The sequence below is a fragment of the Puccinia triticina genome, chromosome 9A, assembly GCF_026914185.1.
Source record: "Puccinia triticina chromosome 9A, complete sequence".
Classification (NCBI taxonomy): Eukaryota; Fungi; Basidiomycota; class Pucciniomycetes; order Pucciniales; family Pucciniaceae; genus Puccinia; species Puccinia triticina.
Genome location: NC_070566.1, coordinates 6,782,315 through 6,802,891, shown reverse-complemented (window position 1 = coordinate 6,802,891; position 20,577 = coordinate 6,782,315). Strand labels below are relative to the sequence as shown.

At 48.1% G+C, this 20,577-nt stretch overlaps 1 protein-coding gene across 1 annotated transcript in view; it reads left to right on the top strand.

Moving 5' to 3' along the window:
* The window catches only part of PtA15_9A685 (uncharacterized protein), a gene marked incomplete at both ends in the record, with an annotated part of 51,478 nt that extends 31,194 nt beyond the window's left edge, over positions 1-20,284 (top strand). The window contains 7 exons of the mRNA XM_053172920.1: positions 17,970-18,073; positions 18,151-18,334; positions 18,449-18,562; positions 18,608-18,869; positions 18,954-19,354; positions 19,417-19,634; positions 19,699-20,284. Coding sequence (XP_053024113.1) covers positions 17,970-18,073; positions 18,151-18,334; positions 18,449-18,562; positions 18,608-18,869; positions 18,954-19,354; positions 19,417-19,634; positions 19,699-20,284 — 1,869 coding nt within the window. The remainder of the gene's footprint in view (positions 1-17,969; positions 18,074-18,150; positions 18,335-18,448; positions 18,563-18,607; positions 18,870-18,953; positions 19,355-19,416; positions 19,635-19,698) is intronic.
* Positions 20,285-20,577: the final 293 nt, after the last annotated feature.

Sequence of the window (20,577 nt, the reverse complement as noted above, 5' to 3'; positions counted from 1 at the left end):
GACGGTATGGACTCCTGTCGGGTCTGAGCCGTGGCAGTCGGTTGAGGGGATGGTGCTTGAGTGCTGCCCTCGTCGGTGGTCCTGCAAAAGGTATCGGGAAAGAATCGAACAAGGTGATAGCGGTTGGGGGGGGAGATTTGTTGAGAGGGAACGAGGGGGTCGGAATACCCTCGGCGGTTTGGTAGGATGGAAAAAGCTCAGAACAGAAGGGACTCGGAAGAAAGCCGACGCGGTCGTCGGAATCTCGGGAAGTGATCTTATGAAGGGAAAACTCAGAGGACTCGAAACTCAAAACTCGGAAGAATGCGGGGCAGGATCTACACGGTCCGGGATCAATAAGCTCAAAACTCAAAAAAAAAAAGTGATGATATTCCTCGTGGTTCAGAGGTCGATACCATGCGGATCCGTCCTCCAAGTTCGGCTGAACTTGGATTCAGAGCCGCGACATGCCGCGCGACGAGACCTCGTGCCCGCCGCGCCCATACAACTAAGATGAGCAGAGGAAAAGGAAAAGAACAACCAAAGAGACGAAACAGAAACAAAAGTAGAAGAAATAAGCAAAACCAAAACCAACCCACCACCAACTCAACCATCCAACGCGCGCAAGGAAGAAACATAAAAAAAAACAAGAAAAACATATGTAAAGAAATAATAAAAGAAAGAGGAATAAAAGACAAAACAACCAACACAAAGAAAAGGAAAGAAAAGGAAAAGAAATGAAGGAAATGAGAGAGAGAGAAATGAGAACAGGAGCCTGGAAAGATCTCGAGGATGTTGCTCGCGCCGCCTGCCGGTATTGAAGGTCTTGATGATCTTGAGACCTTGATCCTGAGTACGCGCCTGAACTCCACAACGGTTAAAGAGCTGCAATCCTTCTTAGGATTTGCCGGTTATTATCGACTTCATGTCAAAAAATTTAGTCTTATTGCGGGCTGCTTATACAAATTGTGCAGTCCAGCAGTAGGTTTCGAAATGACTAAAGAAAGGGTTGACGCCTACAAAGATCTCAAGGAGGCGCTAACTTTGGCCCCATTGCTATTCCATCCAGACCCAAAGAAACCATTCAAACTATATGTAGATGCTTGTATGGAAGGACTGGGTGCAGCGCTGCATCAGATACAGATAATCAACGACAAACCTATTGAAGGACCTATCTGCTTCATATCTCGTCAATTGAAGGATTCAGAGAAACGCTATGGCGCGTCGCAGTTAGAATGTTTATGCCTAGTATGGGCACTAGAAAAGCTTTACTATTATCTGGACGGATGTGTGTTCGAAGTTATTACGGACTGTATCGCGTTGAAATCTTTACTTAATATGACTACGCCGAGCCGACATATGCTTCGCTGGCAGATTTCTATCCAGATGTGGAGAGGTTCCATGACTATTACTCATTGCGACGGGATTATTCATAAAAACGCGGACGGTTTGTCCAGATGGGCGTTACCAAATGATGAATCTAATCCTGCGTCTGATTTAGAAGAAACTGATAGAGAAGTCCCTATTATGGCTATCTCTGTGAGTGGGCTAGCAGCAGAGTTCTGGGACGCAGTGGAGAAGAGCTACAGCTCGGAAAAGAACACTTTATGCCTGATAGGACTTCTACAATCAAAGAACCCCAGACCAGACCTTAATGCTCAACTTGATGAACCGTGGAAGACACGTTTCGAAGCAGGTCGCTTCATTCTTCTGGATGGGCTGCTATATCACAGGTCTGAAAATCATTGCGCACTAGTTCTTTGCGCTAAAGAACACATCAAAATTATGCTACACGAGTGCCATGACAGCATAGAAGCAGGACATTTTTCCAAGGACAGAACCCTGGAACGCGTGAGGATATTAGCGTGGTGGCCACAATGGAGGAAAGACGTGGAGAACTATTGTGAGACTTGCAATAGGTGCCAGAAAGCTAACCGATCTACCGGCAAGAAATTCAGCTTGTTACAGCGAATAGAGGAACCTAAAGATAGGTGGGAGTTAATTAACATGGACTTCGTTACAGCCCTCTCAACTGTAGGGAAAGACAGCTTCAACGCCGTACTCGTAGTCGTGGATAGATTTTCTAGAAGAGCACGATTCCTACCTTGCCACAAGGATAACACGGCGATGGAGGTAGCTTTGTTGTTTTGGAATCATATTGTTAGTGATGTAGGATGCCCTCAAGTCATTATCAGTGACCGCGATCCCAAATTTACATCTGAGTTCTGGAAGAACTTGTTTAACATTCTGGGAACAAAACTGGCCTTCTCCACAGCGTACCACCCTCAGACGGATGGGTTGGCAGAGCGGATGATTCAAACGCTAGAAGATATGATTTGACGCTATTGCGCGTATGGTTTGCAATTTAAAGATGCGGAAGGGTATACTCATGATTGGGTATCATTGCTCCCGGCTTTAGAATATGCGTATAATTCTAGCAAGCACGCAACTACAGGTTTGACCCCTTTCGATCTCGAAAGAGGATGGGTACCTAAGATGCCTAAAGACATGTTATTAAGCCATACCGTGCAGGTTCATCCTTCAGCATCATGCTTTCAAGAAATGATGTTTAAAGCGGAAGCTAAAGCTAGTCAATGCGTAGCTGAAGCGACAGAATACAACAAGGACCGCTGGGATAAAACTCACCGAGATCATGATTTGAAAATAGGCGATCTGGTGCTGATCTCCACGGTTAACTTTAACAACTTAGGAGGATCGCGGAAACTCAAAGACGCTTTTGTTGGACCTTTTATAGTGAAATGCTTTCATGGACATAACGCGGTGGAAGTCTTCCTTACAGAAGGCTTTGACTTGAAACACCATACATTTCCTATTAGTTTGGTCAAAAAGTATAAAAAAACCGCTGAGACGTCGGAAGAGAATATCCCACGGCCAGCGCCTCCATTCAATAGCACAGAACCTGAAGGGATCCCTAGTAAGATTCTCAATGAAAAACTTACTAGGATCCTAGGGCAGGATTGTAGACTATACCTTACTAGGTTTAAAAATCAGACGGCAGACACCGACAAGTGGCTTCCTAAAGACAAAATTACGGGCGCCGATGCACTGCTCCGGAAATTCAGAGCAGACAAAAGAGCAACGCACGGCTCTGGGATTAGAGCCGTCCTTTTTAGTGGGGGCGAATGTCAGCCTTGAGCGCATGAAGAAGATGCTTCAATGCGCCAAAAGGCTACTTCACTAACCCCCGCGCAGAAGGTAACCACCTTACTGCGCCATAAGGAGCGCCACAAAGAGAGCAAACTAGAACACGAGCGCGAACCAGAACGCGAAACAGAGCGCGAGCAAAGACGCGCCTGAAGGAAGAGAAAATAACCCTTAAAACGGGTTGAGAGACCAGAAAGTCCGCGATGATTCACAGATCCTCAACTCAGGACACTATTCCCTAAAAAGGGATCTGTACCCGTAAATCCCGTACCAACTAGTATCTACGGCTTTCATTGTCTGTGCGCGTAGTACGCAACACTAAGAAGATAAAACCCAAGGGATCTTGCTACGAAGAGATCCCCAGATTATTGATAGATTAGATTTCTAAGAATCAACGATCCATTTCGCCTACCAATGTCAGCCTTAGAGTCAACACAGCTGACCTAAAAGCTGCCTTTTCTACCTTTTTACATATGAATTACTTCATATCTTTTTCATCTTAAGAGATAACTTTGTTTTGACTTCATATTCTGTTTTCCCATGCAATTTTAACCCTAGTTACAACTTATCACTTCTTTGTAACTCTACTCCTTCCCTGAGTTCTTGAGTTATGGCGCGCATGCGCAGTTGTGACGTGGCAGCGCTACCAGGCGCGCCAACCACTTGTACATATGTAATTATGTAAGCAAACTCTGAAAATTTTCGAAGTCAGGATCCCCCACAGCCTGAGGAGGATCTACAGACTTCAGCACACCAGAACCATACCCCAGAGACACCCAGGATCACTAACCAGAGGCCACTTCACTCCCAGTATCACCACAGGATATTGACAGTAAGTACCCTCTTCTACTGACCTTGTTTATCTCAGAGGAAACTCTGTTGCTCTTGACTGCTCTCTCCCTGCTTCTGTTTCTCTCTTCTGCTTCAAAAGATCTATAGGTTATCTCTTGTTAAGACCTTTAAAACCAGAGCAGAGTAGTCATCCTACTTCTGAATCCCACCACCGTTTCCTTGGTGTGAGTGCAGACTGTTGCATCTCTAGCACAGTTGGCAGCCTACTTTTCTAGGTAGAGCTTGGCCTATATTAAATCAAACTCAAAAGATCAAGTTTCTCTCTTCTCAGTTTCTCTCTTCTATTTCTCTTCTCCTCACTGCTTGTATTTCCTTATCCCCAGAAATTCAACCAGTGTCCCCCTTTTCTTTGTGTCCTGTTGTCACATAAGAGACTCAGGCTCACAACCAAGCCCAAGCGATTACGACTACAGGTTGTGATTGGGGCTTTTTTATATCCTTTCTCTCTCTCTTGTTGTCTCTTCATTCCTCTCAACAATTCCTATTCTTTGAATAACTCTTCACTCAACCCTTTTCCCATTTTCTCCTCGCCTGATTGTTCGACCCTTTAGTAGTTGATTCCTTTAGGTATCTCCTATTAGTGTGTTCAGTTTTATTCATTGGCGCGTCACTTTAGAGACGCCCGCTGACAAACCCCCTTGAGGTTAGTAGATACGCCGTCTAAGTACACTAACGTTGAAGACTCCATACTAACATCCCTTGGCCCTAGTCCTCAACAAAGCGCAGGAAGACGCGATAGCGATCTTCAAAGCAACGAAGGCGGCCTACCTGAACGCCAAGAACTACGACGAGATGGACTTACTCAAAACGTATCTCAAGCAAGTGATATCGTCGTTCCGGGTAGTACAGAAATTCCTTCTGTGGAAGGAGATACTGACGAAACACTTGGACGGATGGAACCCGTACACGGAGCGCAAACACATCAAGGTCCTCAAAACAACAAGAAGGATACAAAGGTAAACAACAAGAACGAGAAAAAGAAACCTTACAAGATCCCAAAGGTCGACCGCTCCAACCCGAAAGCATCGGGCTCGAAACCGTACGAACAAAAGCCAAAGAGTGGTGCAAACAAATGGAAGGAGACTTTAAAGATGGCGCGCGTACTGATGGAAGTCAAGGACGCCATCGAAGAGTAGACCAACACGCTAACCATCCTATTGCCTCGACATCCAATTCTTTTCATAACAACGAGCCTGTCATATCGTCTGATCATGTCCTGTCGTCCAAGCCTATCTTACAAGCCAATCTAGCAGCATTGTCTAAACCTGTCTCAACCTCCGAACCAGCACTGCTATCTACTAAAGAGCCTGTCATTAAGTCCTATCCACACGAGAAGGAACAACATAATATTACTAGTAGTCAACCAAATGTTAAAGTTCGAGAAACCAATATTATTCCCAAACAAAAAACTAAAACAGTGCGCCAAGAAGTTCAACGCTTAAATAAGCAAGAACACAGTGAGAAACAACCCAAAGAAACAAAAGAAAACAACAAACAAAAACTAGAGGAGCTTATTGACCCAAATGAGCCTCTAGCACGAGTGGAAGATTTTTTTAATCAAATTTTGATTAAAAACATTGAGCATATAGATAGTAAAATCAATGCAATCCACCTTAATGTACATGATAGCGCTTTTAAAATTAAAAACTTAGCAGAAAATGTGGTAGAAAGCGCTAAAGATATTAAAATTATTGTACCAGAGGTTAAGAAAACCACAGGAATCATACAACAAATAAGCAACATAAAATTAGGACTTGTAGACTATAATAATAAATTACAAAAAGTTACTACAGAAATACAGACAAATGCTAAAGAAACTACAGTAATTGCCAAATTAAATGCAATACATACTGATATTAACAGATTGGATATTACCAGTAAATTGGACCAATTAAAAATAGATAGTGAGCATGAGTCAGAAAACCATGAAACTCAAGATGAAAATATACTTGAGATAATGGACAAAGTTGATAAACTAGAACAACTTATTATACACAACAGTGACAGTATGGCAGATGAAATCATCAAAATTAATAATAAGTTTGATGAAATGCAGAGTAAACTCATGGCCAGCATGGATAACATAGCACAAAAAATTGGCCACAATACACAAATGCAACCTCAAACTCAGACACCATACAAACAAGGAATGAAAGATGTACCACCACATCAATCTAGTAATCCTTTCAGAAGAATGGCAGAGGAAGAAACACCCTTGAGAAAGGAGTACACAGTCCCACCAACACCATTCTTCAAAGAACAATCATATAATCCTAGTATCCAAACTATGAGAGACAACTCTAAAGATGTACCTAGAATTAAAGGTTGGCCATCATTTAGAGGTGAAGGAGAATATGATCACTTGGACTTCATCAAAACAATTGATTTGTATCAAGAAGATTTTGAATTAAGTGATTCCTCAATTACTGGAAGACTTAACAGCCTCTTCAAAGGTTGTGCCAAGCGCTGGTTCACAGACCTACGCTCAGCAAATGGCAAACAATCTCGGGAATGGTGGAAAGAACAGATCAATAGCAAATGGGGAAGCCCAGCATGGCGCTTCAAAATTGAAAATAAATTTGATGAGAGCACATTTGATATTGAAAAAGACAATCCACTTAAATGGGTAATATCTCAGAAAGATAGGTTGAAAGCCATTTGGCCTAATTTAACAGACAATGAAGTCCACCTGAGAATCCTTAAAAAATGTGGAGGAGATCTAGAGCATGCTATTAAAAGTAGACTACCCTACAATGCAAGTACTGAAGATATTGTTAATACTTTAGAGGACATAACTACACGTACACGCATTGGCAGAAGATATAAGCCTACACTGCCAGAAAAACTCTAGAAACTGCTTGCAGTTGAGATGCAGCAAGCTCAAATCAAACCCCCGCTCAAGCTCAACCCAAGCACTGGGTTTTGTGCTCAGGGGTTTCAAGTGGTGGCACATCCTGATTGAGAACTAAGGCAACTCAATGCCTGTGCAGCCCTGTGCACCATGAATCAGAATGCTCATCCCTCTGCTAAGGATAAGCCAGCCTCCCTCGCAAAACCTCGATGACAGGCATTCTTCCTGGCCAACAAAGGCTACACAATCTGGATGTCCATGAGGCACTCCAGGGCACTCCTCCTGGCCACAAGAGTTGGCACACAATGGCCAGCAGCACATAACGGCTGTCAAACAACGTAGGCTGGTGGCGCGATGGCCAATACATATTGGCCATCAAATCAAGCCAGCTCCACCTGATGGTGTTTGTACAGACCGGCCTCACGCGATGGGCGGCACATACAGCAAGGCCAGGAAAGCTTGCGGGTCCGGCAGCCTGAAAATCAACCAAACAACTTTGTTGATTTCAGCCACCGGACCTGTATGCCCTTCCAAACATTCCAACTCTTCCACCTTCTTCCACCTCCGTCCCCCCCAATCGCCCCCCCCCCCCTCCAACAAACATGCCCCCCGACCCATTTCCCCCTCCCCGCCCGACCGGACCCACCCACCATCCACCCACCCACAATCCCGCCAGCCAGCCAGCCAGCCACCCGCCGAACCAAAACTACCGGTGAGCAGGCCATTCCACTCCGCCGCCCCCATTCTCACCCATCCACAGCTAGCTGACCTCCCATCTGCTTCCTCTGCCCGCCGTCGACTTTGCCCGGCATCCAGACGCACCCGAGAGCTTCAACTGCACCGCCAACGTTCGATTGCTGCAAACAACTTTGGAATACTTGGTCAGTCCTGCCCCCCCCCTGCTCAGTGCGTCCCCGGCTGACCATTGAGGTGCAATCAGACAATGCCAAATTCAAACCCCAGTAACCCTCGATTCACCCTCACCCGCGGGACTTTGGAGCCGCTCCCGTTCCGAAACGTGCCGGGCGAGCCTCAGGAGTCCTACCTTGGTCCCTCCCAGCCACCAGACTCGCAGGCTGCAGCCTGAAAGCTGTTTTACAAGGGATCGCCCACCGAACCCAAAAATCCGATTGATGCAACTGGAACCGCTACTGCTACCGAGCCGCCCCAGCAGCCACAAAACATCCATATCAAGCACTGCTTATTTCAGCGAACTGTTGCAGGCCAGCTGGCCATGGCGAATCCAAACACCGTGATCCACACGAAGCAAGGTCTTGCGGAGATGCAAAAGCACTGGGAAAAGGTCAACCCAAACGGAACCGCAGTCTTGTCAACGGTTGTGCAGCAGGTCACGTGGGCTCAGTTCCAATTGGAGGCTCTGGGCAAGACAAAACAGCACCTCGGGACCCACATCGACCTCATGGATGCGTGTGGTCTCATCAAGTGGCAGGGGGCCGTCAAGAAGCACGCCGTATTTGGCGTTGGACGGAACACAGTGATTGCGTCCGACGCGGATTTTGATTCTTACGTGGACGCCATCCTAGCTAACCCAAACTCCGAGGTCATCATCTGGGTGATCATGGCTGACCCCCGCCGGACTGCCAAGGAGCGTGAAAGTGTGAGTTCTCTTGCGCAATCTTTCTATTCCGCACTCTCCCGCTCGGACTGACATGCGTGCTACTTGCTGGGCAGGAGCGCGCTCAGTCCGATGCCCTGGCGATAGCCTATGGGTCCAACGACGACCGGTTGGCCCTCGAAAGGACCAGTGCCCGAGTGGCCCGCAACGCAAGTCTTTTGTTTTGTTGTGTTACCTTCATACCTGGGAGGGGGCTGATTTGTTTGGTTTGTCAGCCCCATGCAGATGTTGATGCCCAGGAACGGATGAGGATCACCCAAGAGCTGTACGAATATCACCGTCAGCTCTACGGGGGCAATCGCGAGTCGATGCGCGTCAAGGACCCCGCAGACCCCGCGAGATCGTTCCGTGTGACAGCCGATGGGTATAAGACGTGGAGCATGGCGATCTTGCACGGCGCGCACGGGGTCGATCAGGATACCCCACCAAAAACCGACCAGTTTGTCTCCGAGAAGGAGGCCGTGTACACCTTGGCCGAGTTGGCGGCTCAGGCAACCAATTGGCTCTCCAAGCACAAGTCCGCCGCCGCGGCCCAAGAGATTTTGCCATCCGGACCGCCGACGCACGTGACCTCCACCCCTGCTGTGGCAAAGGCGCCGCCTCGCCCACCCGTGTTTGCTTCGGTGGCCCGAAAACCGAGCTTGTCTGGGGCGGCGTCCACCCACCCGCGCTCGCCTGCCCACCTGACCCGGGCCACGTTGCCTCCCGCGGGCGGGGACTCAACGCCGGCCACCCCTGTGTTTACCCCGGCCCGAAGAACCGCGTCCAGCCGATTTATACCACCCCGACTGGTATCATCCGCCCCAGGTGCGCAACCCAGCCCTCCGGCCCCAGACGGCACCGCCTTGGCGTCTCCCACCAAGGCCGCTCGCGAACCGTTGATCCCTCAGCTCATGGGGGCTGAGGGGGTGGGAGACGAGCTCGATGTCTCAGACACAGAGGATGCGCCGTTCAGCCCGGTAGGATCTGTGCGCATGTGTTCGACCCGTCATAACAGCCTGGCGAGCACGGATATTGAGATCCTCCCGCCTCCAAAGTCATACATGGATTCCAAGGGCAATGTCCATCGATCCCCTGCACGCAAGCTCGCCCGCAGCCCGCACGGGGATGGCATTGCCCACACAATCAGCCGCCTAAACTTTGGCAGGCCCCGATCGCCGACCAGGGGCCGGCCGGTGTCGCCCACTCGTAAGACTCTGGCATCTCGTTCCCGCTCAGATTCCATGGCGTCCTGGATGACCGAGTCCGTCCCCACGGCCGACTATCCGCTCAACAAGGCGGGGAAGGCCCTCACAATTGAGGGTTTCCTTGACTTATTGTGCTTTGATAAGGGTGATGTGATCACGCGCGGTTTACTGGCGATGTCCCATATCCGCCGGTGGGATTTCTTCCTACAGACTTCGCCCAAGGTATTGGAGGAGAAACTTGGATTCCCGTACCCAATCGCTTGCCAATTGGTCAAGGGGGCCACATGGCTGATCCCAACCCACGTCATCGTCCCAAACGCAAAAGGCCTTCCCACGGCGGCCGCCCGAGCCGACTCAGTCGTCATCCCGCCCGCCCATGTGAAAGAAGACCCTGGATCTGCCCTTGTCGCAACAAACACAGCGACTGTAGGACTTGCCTGCGCGTCATCCAGCGGGAGCATCGGTAGGGGCTGTGGTTCACCAGCTCCCAGGGGCGAGTGACGACTTGGCTGTGCAGCAGCAGCCCCCAGGGGCTAGTGAGGACTTGCCTGTGCAGACCCAGCACCCATCATCATCGCAAGAACATCGCAGACATGATGCAATTGCGCCAGCTGCAACATTGGGGCGAGTGAGGACTTAGCTGTGCAGAAGCAGTCGCCAGGGGCGAGTGAGGGGGCGAGTGAGGACTTAGGCCGGGGGAATGCGCGTTACAAAATGCCCCCCAGGGGGCGCTTGCCCCAGTAGGAATGGACCCAACGCGCAATGGTTGGTGAACGAAGGCACCGCGCCGCGGGTTGCTTGGCAAGCGATCCTCCGAAGGGTTTTTTTGGTAGTGTAGATTGTGCATTGCAAGGTCTGTTGCGTCAGCCTCAAAGGCCAACCAACAAGCAAGCACAATATAAAACAAGAAAGAATAAAACAAGAAAATCATCAGGAAACGGAATGGAACCGCCACGGGGATCAGAACATCATTCCTGCCGAGTAGCCACTCCCGAGGAATAGGTTCCTCATCATCCGAGGATTTGCTACATTGGGGAGCACCTCCTTGATGATCCGAGCATCCTGTCGGGTCCCAGTGAGTATTTCGAGGCGCTTCAGGTAGGTTTTGAGGGTCGCGAAAACCTTTTCAATAGGGTTGAAGTCGGGTGAATATGTCGGCAAATACAGCAGAAGGACACCAGCGTCCGCACATATTTCCGCAATTTGACCCCCATGGTGGATGGGGGCGTTGTCCATGATGAGGACACTGTTTCGGCCGGGGAAAGGATTCATCACTGGAATCTAGGAAACGATATAACGCAGACCAAATCAATTACATCTTACTCGCACCAATGGGACCAGACCGGAGATCTTACCAAAACATCCTCGAGAAAATACTCCATGTCAATGCGGCGCATTGTTCCTACCTGAGCAATGCACTCAAGACACCCGTCCAACGACACGGCCGGGAGAACCGAGACGCGAGGGGCCCCCAGGGGCTTAGGGATGCGTTGAGTGCGGCATCTGCGGAGGGCCCAAGCCTTGTCCCGTGAGTGAGTTCCTAGCGATACTCCAGCTTTGTCTGGGGGCCAATCAATGGGTTAGTAACAGCGCAAATGCAGACAGAAAGTTCCCGCAAGTCTTGCTTACCGACAAATACCAGGAATTCCACCGGGTAATTACCGACGCGGGCAATGTAGTTTGCCCGAGCATCTGGGCATTGGTTTGGGTTGACCGTGCGGGCAGTTTTCTTTGTCATGAGGAGGCGGAACTTCAACTTGGCTTGGATCGTGCTGAGGGGATGTTGGGTGCCGGTCATTGCCTGGATGTGATTCTGGATCTCATCCAGGTACAGGGTTGGCTCTGCCTCCAGCGCAGCGAGCACAAACTCGGCCTCCTCGCGGCTGAAGGCCAAAGGGCGACCCCGCTTGGCGTACAGTGCCGGGTCTCGGACAACATCGCGGGTGTGTCGGTACAGATTTTTCCACCGGAGGAGGGAGTCTTTGGACACCTTGTGGTCAAGGGTCCGATTGATCTCGGCGAGGGTCTGTCCTCGCACGGCCATTTTGACGACAATTACCTTGACGTCGCGTGAGTACTTCACAAAGACCATCGGGCCTACCCAAGGGAAAAAATTGGTGAGTGGGGGGAGCATGAAGCAAGGGCCCAAAAAAAAACAGGGCTCACCGTTAGCGGGATGGGATTGAGTGGCTGCGGTGTCCTTGGACTTGTCGGCGGAGCAGTATAAGGGCTTGTGCGGATCTGGAATCCGGGAAAAGGACACAGGGGGAACAAGGTCAGCTGGATGAATGGGGGGGGGGAAGGCTGGCATGGATGGTTGGGGCTGCTCACCGGCGGAAAAGTTGCTCAGCTGGAAGGCCTTGTGCGGGTCTGGATGCCGGGCAAAGGATGGGTGCAGGGGGAAGGAGGGGTCAGCTGTGGATGGGTGAGAATGGGGGCGGCGGAGTGGAATGGCCTGCTCACCGGTAGCGGTTTTTTTTTTTTGGTTTGGCGGGTGGCTGGCTGGCTGGCAGGATTGTGGGTGGGTGGATGGTGAGTGGGTCCGGTCGGGCGGGGAGGGGGAAATGGGTCGGGGGGCATGTTTGTTGGAGGGGGGGGGGGCGATTGGGGGGGACGGAGGTGGAAGAAGGTGGAAGAGTTGGAATGTTTGGAAGGGCATACAGGTCCGGTGGCTGAAATCAACAAAGTTGTTTGGTTGATTTTCAGGCTGCCGGACCCGCAAGCTTTCCTGGCCTTGCTGTATGTGCCGCCCATCGCGTGAGGCTGGTCTGTACAAACGCCATCAGGTGGAGCTGGCTTGATTTGATGGCCAATATGTATTGGCCATCGCGTCACCAGCCTACGTTGTTTGACAGCCGTTATGTGCTGCTGGCCATTGTGTGCCAACTCTTGCGGCCAGGAGGAGTGCCCTGGAGTGCCTCATGGACATCCAGATTGTGTAGCCTTTGTTGGCCAGGAAGAATGCCTGTCATCGAGGTTTTGCGAGGGAGGCTGGCTTATCCTTAGCAGAGGGATGAGCATTCTGAGTCATGGTGCACAGGGCCGCACAGGCGTTGAGTTGCCTTAGTTCTCAATCAGGATGTGCCACCACTTGAAACCCCTGAGCACAAAAACCAGTGCTTGGGTTGAGCTTGAGCAGGGGTTTGGTTGGAGCTCTTGCATCTCAACTGCAAGCAGTTTCTAGAGTTTTTCTGGCAGTGCTAAATATCAAGGAGACAAAACTGAAGAGAAAAAACCATCCTCTTCAAGAGACCAGAGTTATCAGAAGGATAAGAAGTGCTACAACTGTGGTAAAATGGGCCACACTTCACCAAACTGCCCTCAACCAAAGAAAAACATTAATAATGTCGAAATAGAGGCAGAAGAGACAGCTGAAGAAAAGACCCAATCAGACACAGAGGAAACACATGATGATGGGTCATCAGTATCATCAGGGTCCTGTAATATGATCAACATAGACATAGAAGTGGCAGAAGCTGAAACAGAGCACAATTTACCACAAGCATGGCATCCTGGACAACCTATAGGAAATATCCAGGAAGCCAGACTGATGAAAACCAAACCTACAAGAGGGAAAGGCTACACAGCTGGTAAAACCAACATTACACATATACTGTTTAATGGTAGAGAAGCAGAAATGTTACTAGACAGTGGTGCATATTGCTCAGTAGTACCTGAGACATACTTGAGAAAATTATGCCCAGACTACAAGGATATTCTTCTACCACTAGGAAAAGTAAGAATAAACAGTGCCAGTAGTACCATGAAGCCAATAGGAGTATTTGAATGCCCCATAATAATTCCTCACCCAACAGGATCAGTCAGGATGACAGTAAAATTCATTGTAATAGAGGATGCAGTAAGTAAACACTTCATCCTGGGAAATGACTACTTCAATATCTATGGCTTTGACATAACCAATAGCAGAGAAAGATACTTCACTATTGGGAATGACAATAAAAAGAAGAAATTCCTATTTAAATCCAAAGAGCCTTTACCTGTGGAACAAGTAGAAATACAGGATGAAGAAAAAGAAAGATTTGGAAGAGAACAACTAGCAGAAGCTAATTTTAATGATAAACTGAGTGTAGATCAACTATTACAGTTACGCAGTATGCTGTATAGGAACAAGACAGCATTTGCATCAGATAAAGAACCACTAGGGGCAGTTATAGGCCACGAAGTGGATATTACATTAAACATTGAGCGCCCATACCCACCTTTGCTAAGGAGACCAGCTTACCCAGCAAGCCCTAGAGCAAGAGAAGAGCTTTCAAAACACCTGGATGAGTTAGTAAGGCTCAATGTCCTTAGAAAAGTAGGGCATGATGAAGAGGTGGAAATAACTACACCAGTAATTATAACCTACCACAATAGTAAATCATGCATGGTTGGAGATTTCCGTGCATTGAACACCTACACAGTCCCAGATAGATATCCTATATCAAGGATACAAGAGACACTGACAAATCTGGCCAAAGCAAAATACATTACAAGTATGGATGCTTTAAAAGGATTTCATCAGAATGTAGTAACAGAACGTGCAAGAAAATACCTGAGAATTATAACACATAAAGGTGTTTATGAATACCTCAGAATGCCTTTTGGAATTAAAAATGCCCCATCACATTTCCAAAGAATGATGAATACCATCTTCTGTGAAGAACTTGGATTGGGATGGCTAATTATATACATAGATGAAATAATTATATGCTCTGAAACATGGGGAGACCATATGAGCAGAATAGAACCAGTTCTAACAAAAATAATTAATGTTAACATGAAAATTTCACTAAAGAAATGTGCATTTGGATTTGCAGAAATTAAAGCACTAGGACATGTAGTTTCAGGACTAGCATTATGCATAGACCAGAATAAAGTAGCAGCAGTGTTACAGAAGCCAGCACCAACAAACAAAAAAGAAATGCAAAGCTTTCTTGGGTTTGCCAGCTACTACAGACAACACTTAGAAGGCTATGCAGCGATGGCTAGAAGCTTGTATGAGATAGCTTCCAATGATACTGCCTTTGAAATGACCACAGAAAGACACATGGCATTTAATAGGATAAGAGAACACCTGACTAGAGCACCTCTACTATTAATGCCAGATTTTAAGAAACCTTTTGTGTTATATGTTGATGCCTCAATGGAAGGACTAGGAGCAGCCCTCCATCAATTACAAATCATCAATGATAAACCAGTGGAAGGTCCCATTTGTTTCATATCCAGACAACTCAAGAAAACTGAAGCAAGATATGGAGCAAGCCAACTAGAATGCTTATGTTTAGTCTGGGCCTTAGAGAAACTCCACTACTATCTAGATGGAAGTGTATTTGATGTCATCACAGACTGTATTGCACTAAAATCACTCATCAATATGAAAACCTCTAACAGACATATGCTTAGATGGCAGATATCCATCCAAGTGTACAGAGGTAACATGACAATAATTCATAAAGAAGGGAGATTGCATAAAAATGCAGATGGACTCTCTAGATGGTCCCTACCAAACACACCAGATAATCCAGCCTGGGCACCTGAAGACCCAGAGGAACTGCCAATTATGGGAATTAGCATTACTGAACTAGAAGATGAATTATTTGACGAAATCAGAAATAGTTACAAACAAGACAAGAACTCTACATTACTAGTACAAATATTGTCCAAAACAGATTCAAAAGATGATGACCTGATTGCAGCACTAGATACAGCATGGAAGAAATCATACCAAGAAGGAAGATTTCACCTATTTGACAGTATCATCTACCATAGATCCAAACACACATGTGTACTAACAGTAATGGACAGAGTATTGATCAATACACTACTACATGAATGCCATGACAGTACATCATCTGGCCATCTATCTTCAGACAGAACAGAAGACAGAGTAAGAAACCTAGCATGGTGGCCAACATGGCAACAAGATGTAGAAACATACTGCACTACATGTGAAAGATGCCAGAGAGCAAATAAAGCAACAGGCAAAAGGTTTGGACATATGATGAAAATAGAAGAACCCACTAGACCATGGGAAACAGTTAACATGGACTGGGTCACAGGATTACCACCTGGAGGAAAGAAAAACTATAATGCATGTCTAGTTATTGTAGACAGATTTAGTAAAACACCTATATTCTTACCATGTCACAAAGATGATACAGCTATGGACACAGCAATAATGATTTGGCAATAAGTGATTTCATGGACAGGACTATTCAAAAATATCATCAGTGACAGCGATCCCAAGTTTACATCAGATCTATGGAGAGGACTGTACCGCCTATTTGGCACTAAACTCTCTTTCTCAACAGCCTACCATCCACAAACAGATGGACTAGCAGAGAGAATGATTCAAACCTTGGAAGACATGCTAAGGAGATTCTGTGCCTATGGATTAGAATTTAAAGACTCTGATGGATTTACTCATGACTGGGTCACATTATTACCAGCCCTAGAACTAGCCTACAGAACATCAACCCATGCATCAACAGGGAAAACACCAGCTATTTTAGAGAAAGGTTGGAACCCCAGACTACCACAAGACAGCCTGAAGAAGGACTTGGTAGAACTACATCCCACAGCAGCAAGCTTTAAAAACATGCTGGACAAAGCCAGAAAACACGCCCAACAAAGCATGGATAATGCATTTGAATACAGCAGAGAAAAATGGGACAAAAAGCATAAAGTACCCAGCTTCAAAATAGGAGATTTAGTATTAATATCAACTACAAACTTTACTAATATTAAAGGACCTAAGAAGCTTAGGAATGCATTTGTTGACCCATTTGTAGTCAAGGTATTACATGGACCAAATGCAGTAGAAGTGGAACTATATGGAGAATTAGAAAAGAAACATCCTACATTCCCAGTAAGCTTACTCAAACACTATAATGAATCAGATGCTGAATTATTCCCTTTACGCAAGGAAATACCTGAAGCAGAAGTACCTCCACTTGAAGAGTCAGAGGAGAAGAAAATTCATAAGATCTTGAAAGACAAGAAGATCAGAGGAGAGAAAGATAAATTATATCTTGTAAGATACAGGAACCCAATTCATGAAGATGAATGGCTACCAGAAAAAGACATTAAAGATGCGAATAAATATCTAAGAAGATTCAAGAACTCTAAACACAAAGATTAAATTATTTCAGAATTTAACCTTTTTAGAGGGGGCGAGTGTCAGCCTTAGAGATACATCAAGTATCCAAAAGACTGCAATAACTCAGTAAATAATAATAATTATTAAATTATTATTGCAGAATCAGATTCCTCATCATAAATTAAGGGGGGTCACCCACTTAAAGTACCCCCTTATTCCTATTCCTTCATGTACTAATTGTATAATTAAGAATTGGCCACAGAAAGCGCCCAAAAATAGCATTACATACAAAAAATTAGTAAAACAATTAAAGTACATAAAAATAAACTGTTGTACAATAATGAGTAATATTACTCGTGTAAAAATACCCCGTGAAAGTATTATGTAGACTTCTACTGAAGCTCTTTCACATGACAATCCAAGTATATTAAAGCCTCAGGTTCGTACAAAAAAAATTCAAGGGTTCACCCTACAAAGTAGCCAAAACAAAAAAAAAAAAAATCAAGGGTTTCCCCTTTTACAAACCACAGAAACAACAAACAATAACTCTCCCCACAAAAACCCAAAAAACAAAAAGAATGCACAAAAATGCTACAAAAAAACCAGCCCGCACCCAGCCACCCAGCGCAGCAAGCTGACACACCGTGGCCCAACACCCATCCCTGTCTAGCAGGGTCAAAAAGTGCTGGGAAGAAGACCCCCAGCCCTAAAGCACAGGGGGGCCCACGAATATCCACCGCCGGACTGCGCAATTGCAACAGCGGACGGTGGTGAGACGACCCCTTGGCTGGAATTACAGCTTTGGGAGTCGCCTGGGGATTAACCAACCAGTCCGCACACCTTCTTATAGCCACTGCCCCCCACCTTCATCCCTCCTCAATGCCCGCACTCACCATCAACCACCCTACTCGCACCTATCAATCCATCCAGTCACCTAGGCGATGACCACCAACCACCTTGTTTCCATCTCAATCAGCCTCCTCCACACCGCCATGCCAACCCATCGCCTCGGCAGCCACTACCACTCCTGACAACTCAGCTTTATTCCGCCGCCCAACCCACACCCATCACGGCTCCTCCCTCCGCCCCCAACCAATCCGTCATAACCACCCCCTAGCCTCCCGCCGCCACACCAACTTGCCCCCAGCCTGACAACGCCTCATACCCGTATCTACCGCCACGCACATCACCTTCTAGGAGCAACGATACCTTCTACTCATCCAAACATCCTGGGAGTTCAAGGCGCCGAGCACGACTCGGATCCTAGCGTCCTTCAAGACCGCCGTCAACTTCCAAAACAAGTACGTCTATCAAATCCCTACAAAGAAAACTGACTTTTCTTTTGTAACAATGATCAGTTATGTGTGTTATTATCTAGGTTGAACAGCAGACCTGATTTGGTCTCGTTGGCTGAACAACAACCCGAGCGAGCAGACCAAGACGATGTGGTTTGGCTGCCCCTCGCTGAGGGCTCGATCCTTCTCAAGGCGATTCTGCGGCCGATCATCCTGCGCTTCCGGTTCCATTTCGACAGCTCTCGGCTGACGAACCGGCTAGACAAGGTGTGTGTATTCCTTTCAGCTCTTCTTTCTCTGTCTTCTCGGGCCCCTCTTGGCGTTTTGAAAGAGAATACTCATCCCAAAGATTGTGTTTTTTTTTTCTTTCGCTTTGTGTAGCCTGAATGGTACTTCAATCACGTCCTTGACCGGCTGGCCGAGCACGAAAAATTCATCAAGTCTGATATCCAGAAACTATTCGAAATGAGTGGCCAAGGCTCGACGAAAGTATTTGTAAATCCTTCTTAAAATTTATGGTATCAATCAAAGCAAACGTAGCTGAAAGTATGGCGGGATGGATTCCAGCACGGCTTTACGGTCCAGTTGATCAAGCGGCGCATCCCGGGTATACTAGGGATGAAACCAATTCTGGCGCATACGATCGAAAAGGCGATCGGATTCGATCAGACGATCAAGCAGATGGGCTATCTGTCGAGCGAGCCATCCACGACTGGGTACAGTGCTCAGTGGCTGGGCACAGCCGATGCAATTCTGTCCAATCCGCATTGGTTCAGCGTTTGGTTCGAGGCCGAGAAACGCTGTAGGTCTCTCCCTTTTTATTGCGTGTTTGGATCGACCTATCAGCACTGAGAGCTTTTCTTTTGTTTTGTTTTGTGGTGGTAAGTTGTGGATGACATGTGCCTGGAGATTATCAGCTCGAACGATACGTGGGAGATCAACGAGGAAGACCAACGGCCGATGAGCATGGGCCTTCCGGGGACGAATTCGTCGCTGGGGATGCAAGACCTGGTGGAGCAGATCAAGAGCAAATACGAACTCTTACCGCGACTGAGCTACCAGACGGCGTTTCTGGTGAAGATCCAGATGGTCGTCCTGGAGGCGTATTCGCAGCGGATCGGAGGCGTGTTGGACGGCTTCGAGCGCAGCCGACTGATCAGCGTCGTCGGGGGTGACTCGGGGCGGGCCAAGATGAATGTGGGGATGAAGGGCCTCGAACGGCTGGTCAAGGTGTACATCAGCTGCAACTGGCTCTTGGCCTGCTTCCGGACCTGGAACGACGACCTGGTGCGAGAGCCTCCCCCTCGCCACTGCCACACAGACTTCTCTGACTCTGTGCATCAATACAGTTCTATGCCGAGCTCTACGACAAACTCGGCCGCGAGGAAAGCCCAAGCCCGGAGCTCGACAAGCTCCTGAGGTCCGTCGAGGCCGCAGCAGGCTTGGATCGCACCCTGTTCAGTCCGGCGGTGGCCCAGTTCGAGGAGCTCGCTAAACGTGCCGAGGCGGCGATCGTGCGCCAAGTGGTGCAAGAAATCTCCGCAGAGCTTAAGCCGTATTTCGCCAAGTCAGTTAGTCTCTCTGCAGCCGTGTGTTCTTCCAGTTTCTGATCTCTCTCCCCCTTCAAACAGACGATGGGATCTGGAGTCAGCCCCGGAGACTGAGGGAAGTGGAGGAGGAGCAGCAGAGGTGGACGAGCTCTCCCCGGAGATCGTCCCGGCGATCGGGCTGTGGAAGGCGCGGATGAACTATCTGCGGGGGACGGTGGGGCCGCGGGTGAAGCTGGACCGGCTGGTGAAGCCGATCGCACAGGAGATCGAGGCCAAGTTGCTGCTCAAGATGGTCTTTGAGCCCTTCTCGATCCGCGCGATCAGCCATCGGGGCGGGCTCCAGATCCAGTTCGACCTCCTCTTTGGCTGGCTCAACACCACCACCGCTTCTCTCTCTGCCGACCGGTCTACACAGCCCCTGAGACTGGAGCGACACTTCTCCAAGGTGCTCGATGCTTGTAAACTCCTCACCTGTCCTTCCGCCTCCTCCCCCTCTTCTGTGTCTGCGCCGCTCATGTTCGAGGAGCTCGTCCGCATCTGCTTCGATGAGGCCTCCCCCGAGCGGGAATGCAAGCGCGTGTTGAAGGAGCGGGTGCAGGTGTCGTGCCTCTCGCGATCTGAATGCCAGTTGGTGCTCAAGAGACGCCCGGAGTGTTGGAAGACTTGACCGCCTTTGTTTTGCAATTTATGTAATCATGTATTAGGCTGAGTCTGTTGTCTTGGGTTCTGTGTGTGTGTCCCAGCTGAGCGGGAGTGCTCGGTGGGGCGTCTTCGCGGTGTTCATGACTCGCTCCACAAAGACATCCACCGAAATTTGAAAACCAAAAAAAAATGAACGAACGAACGGAAGATGGAAGGAAGCAAGGAAGGAGCGAGGATGGAACAAGAGTAGCAGCAGCAGACAAACTACTGCCAGCCCCGAGCCAGCGGAACAAAACGAGCAAAACAACCAGCAACACC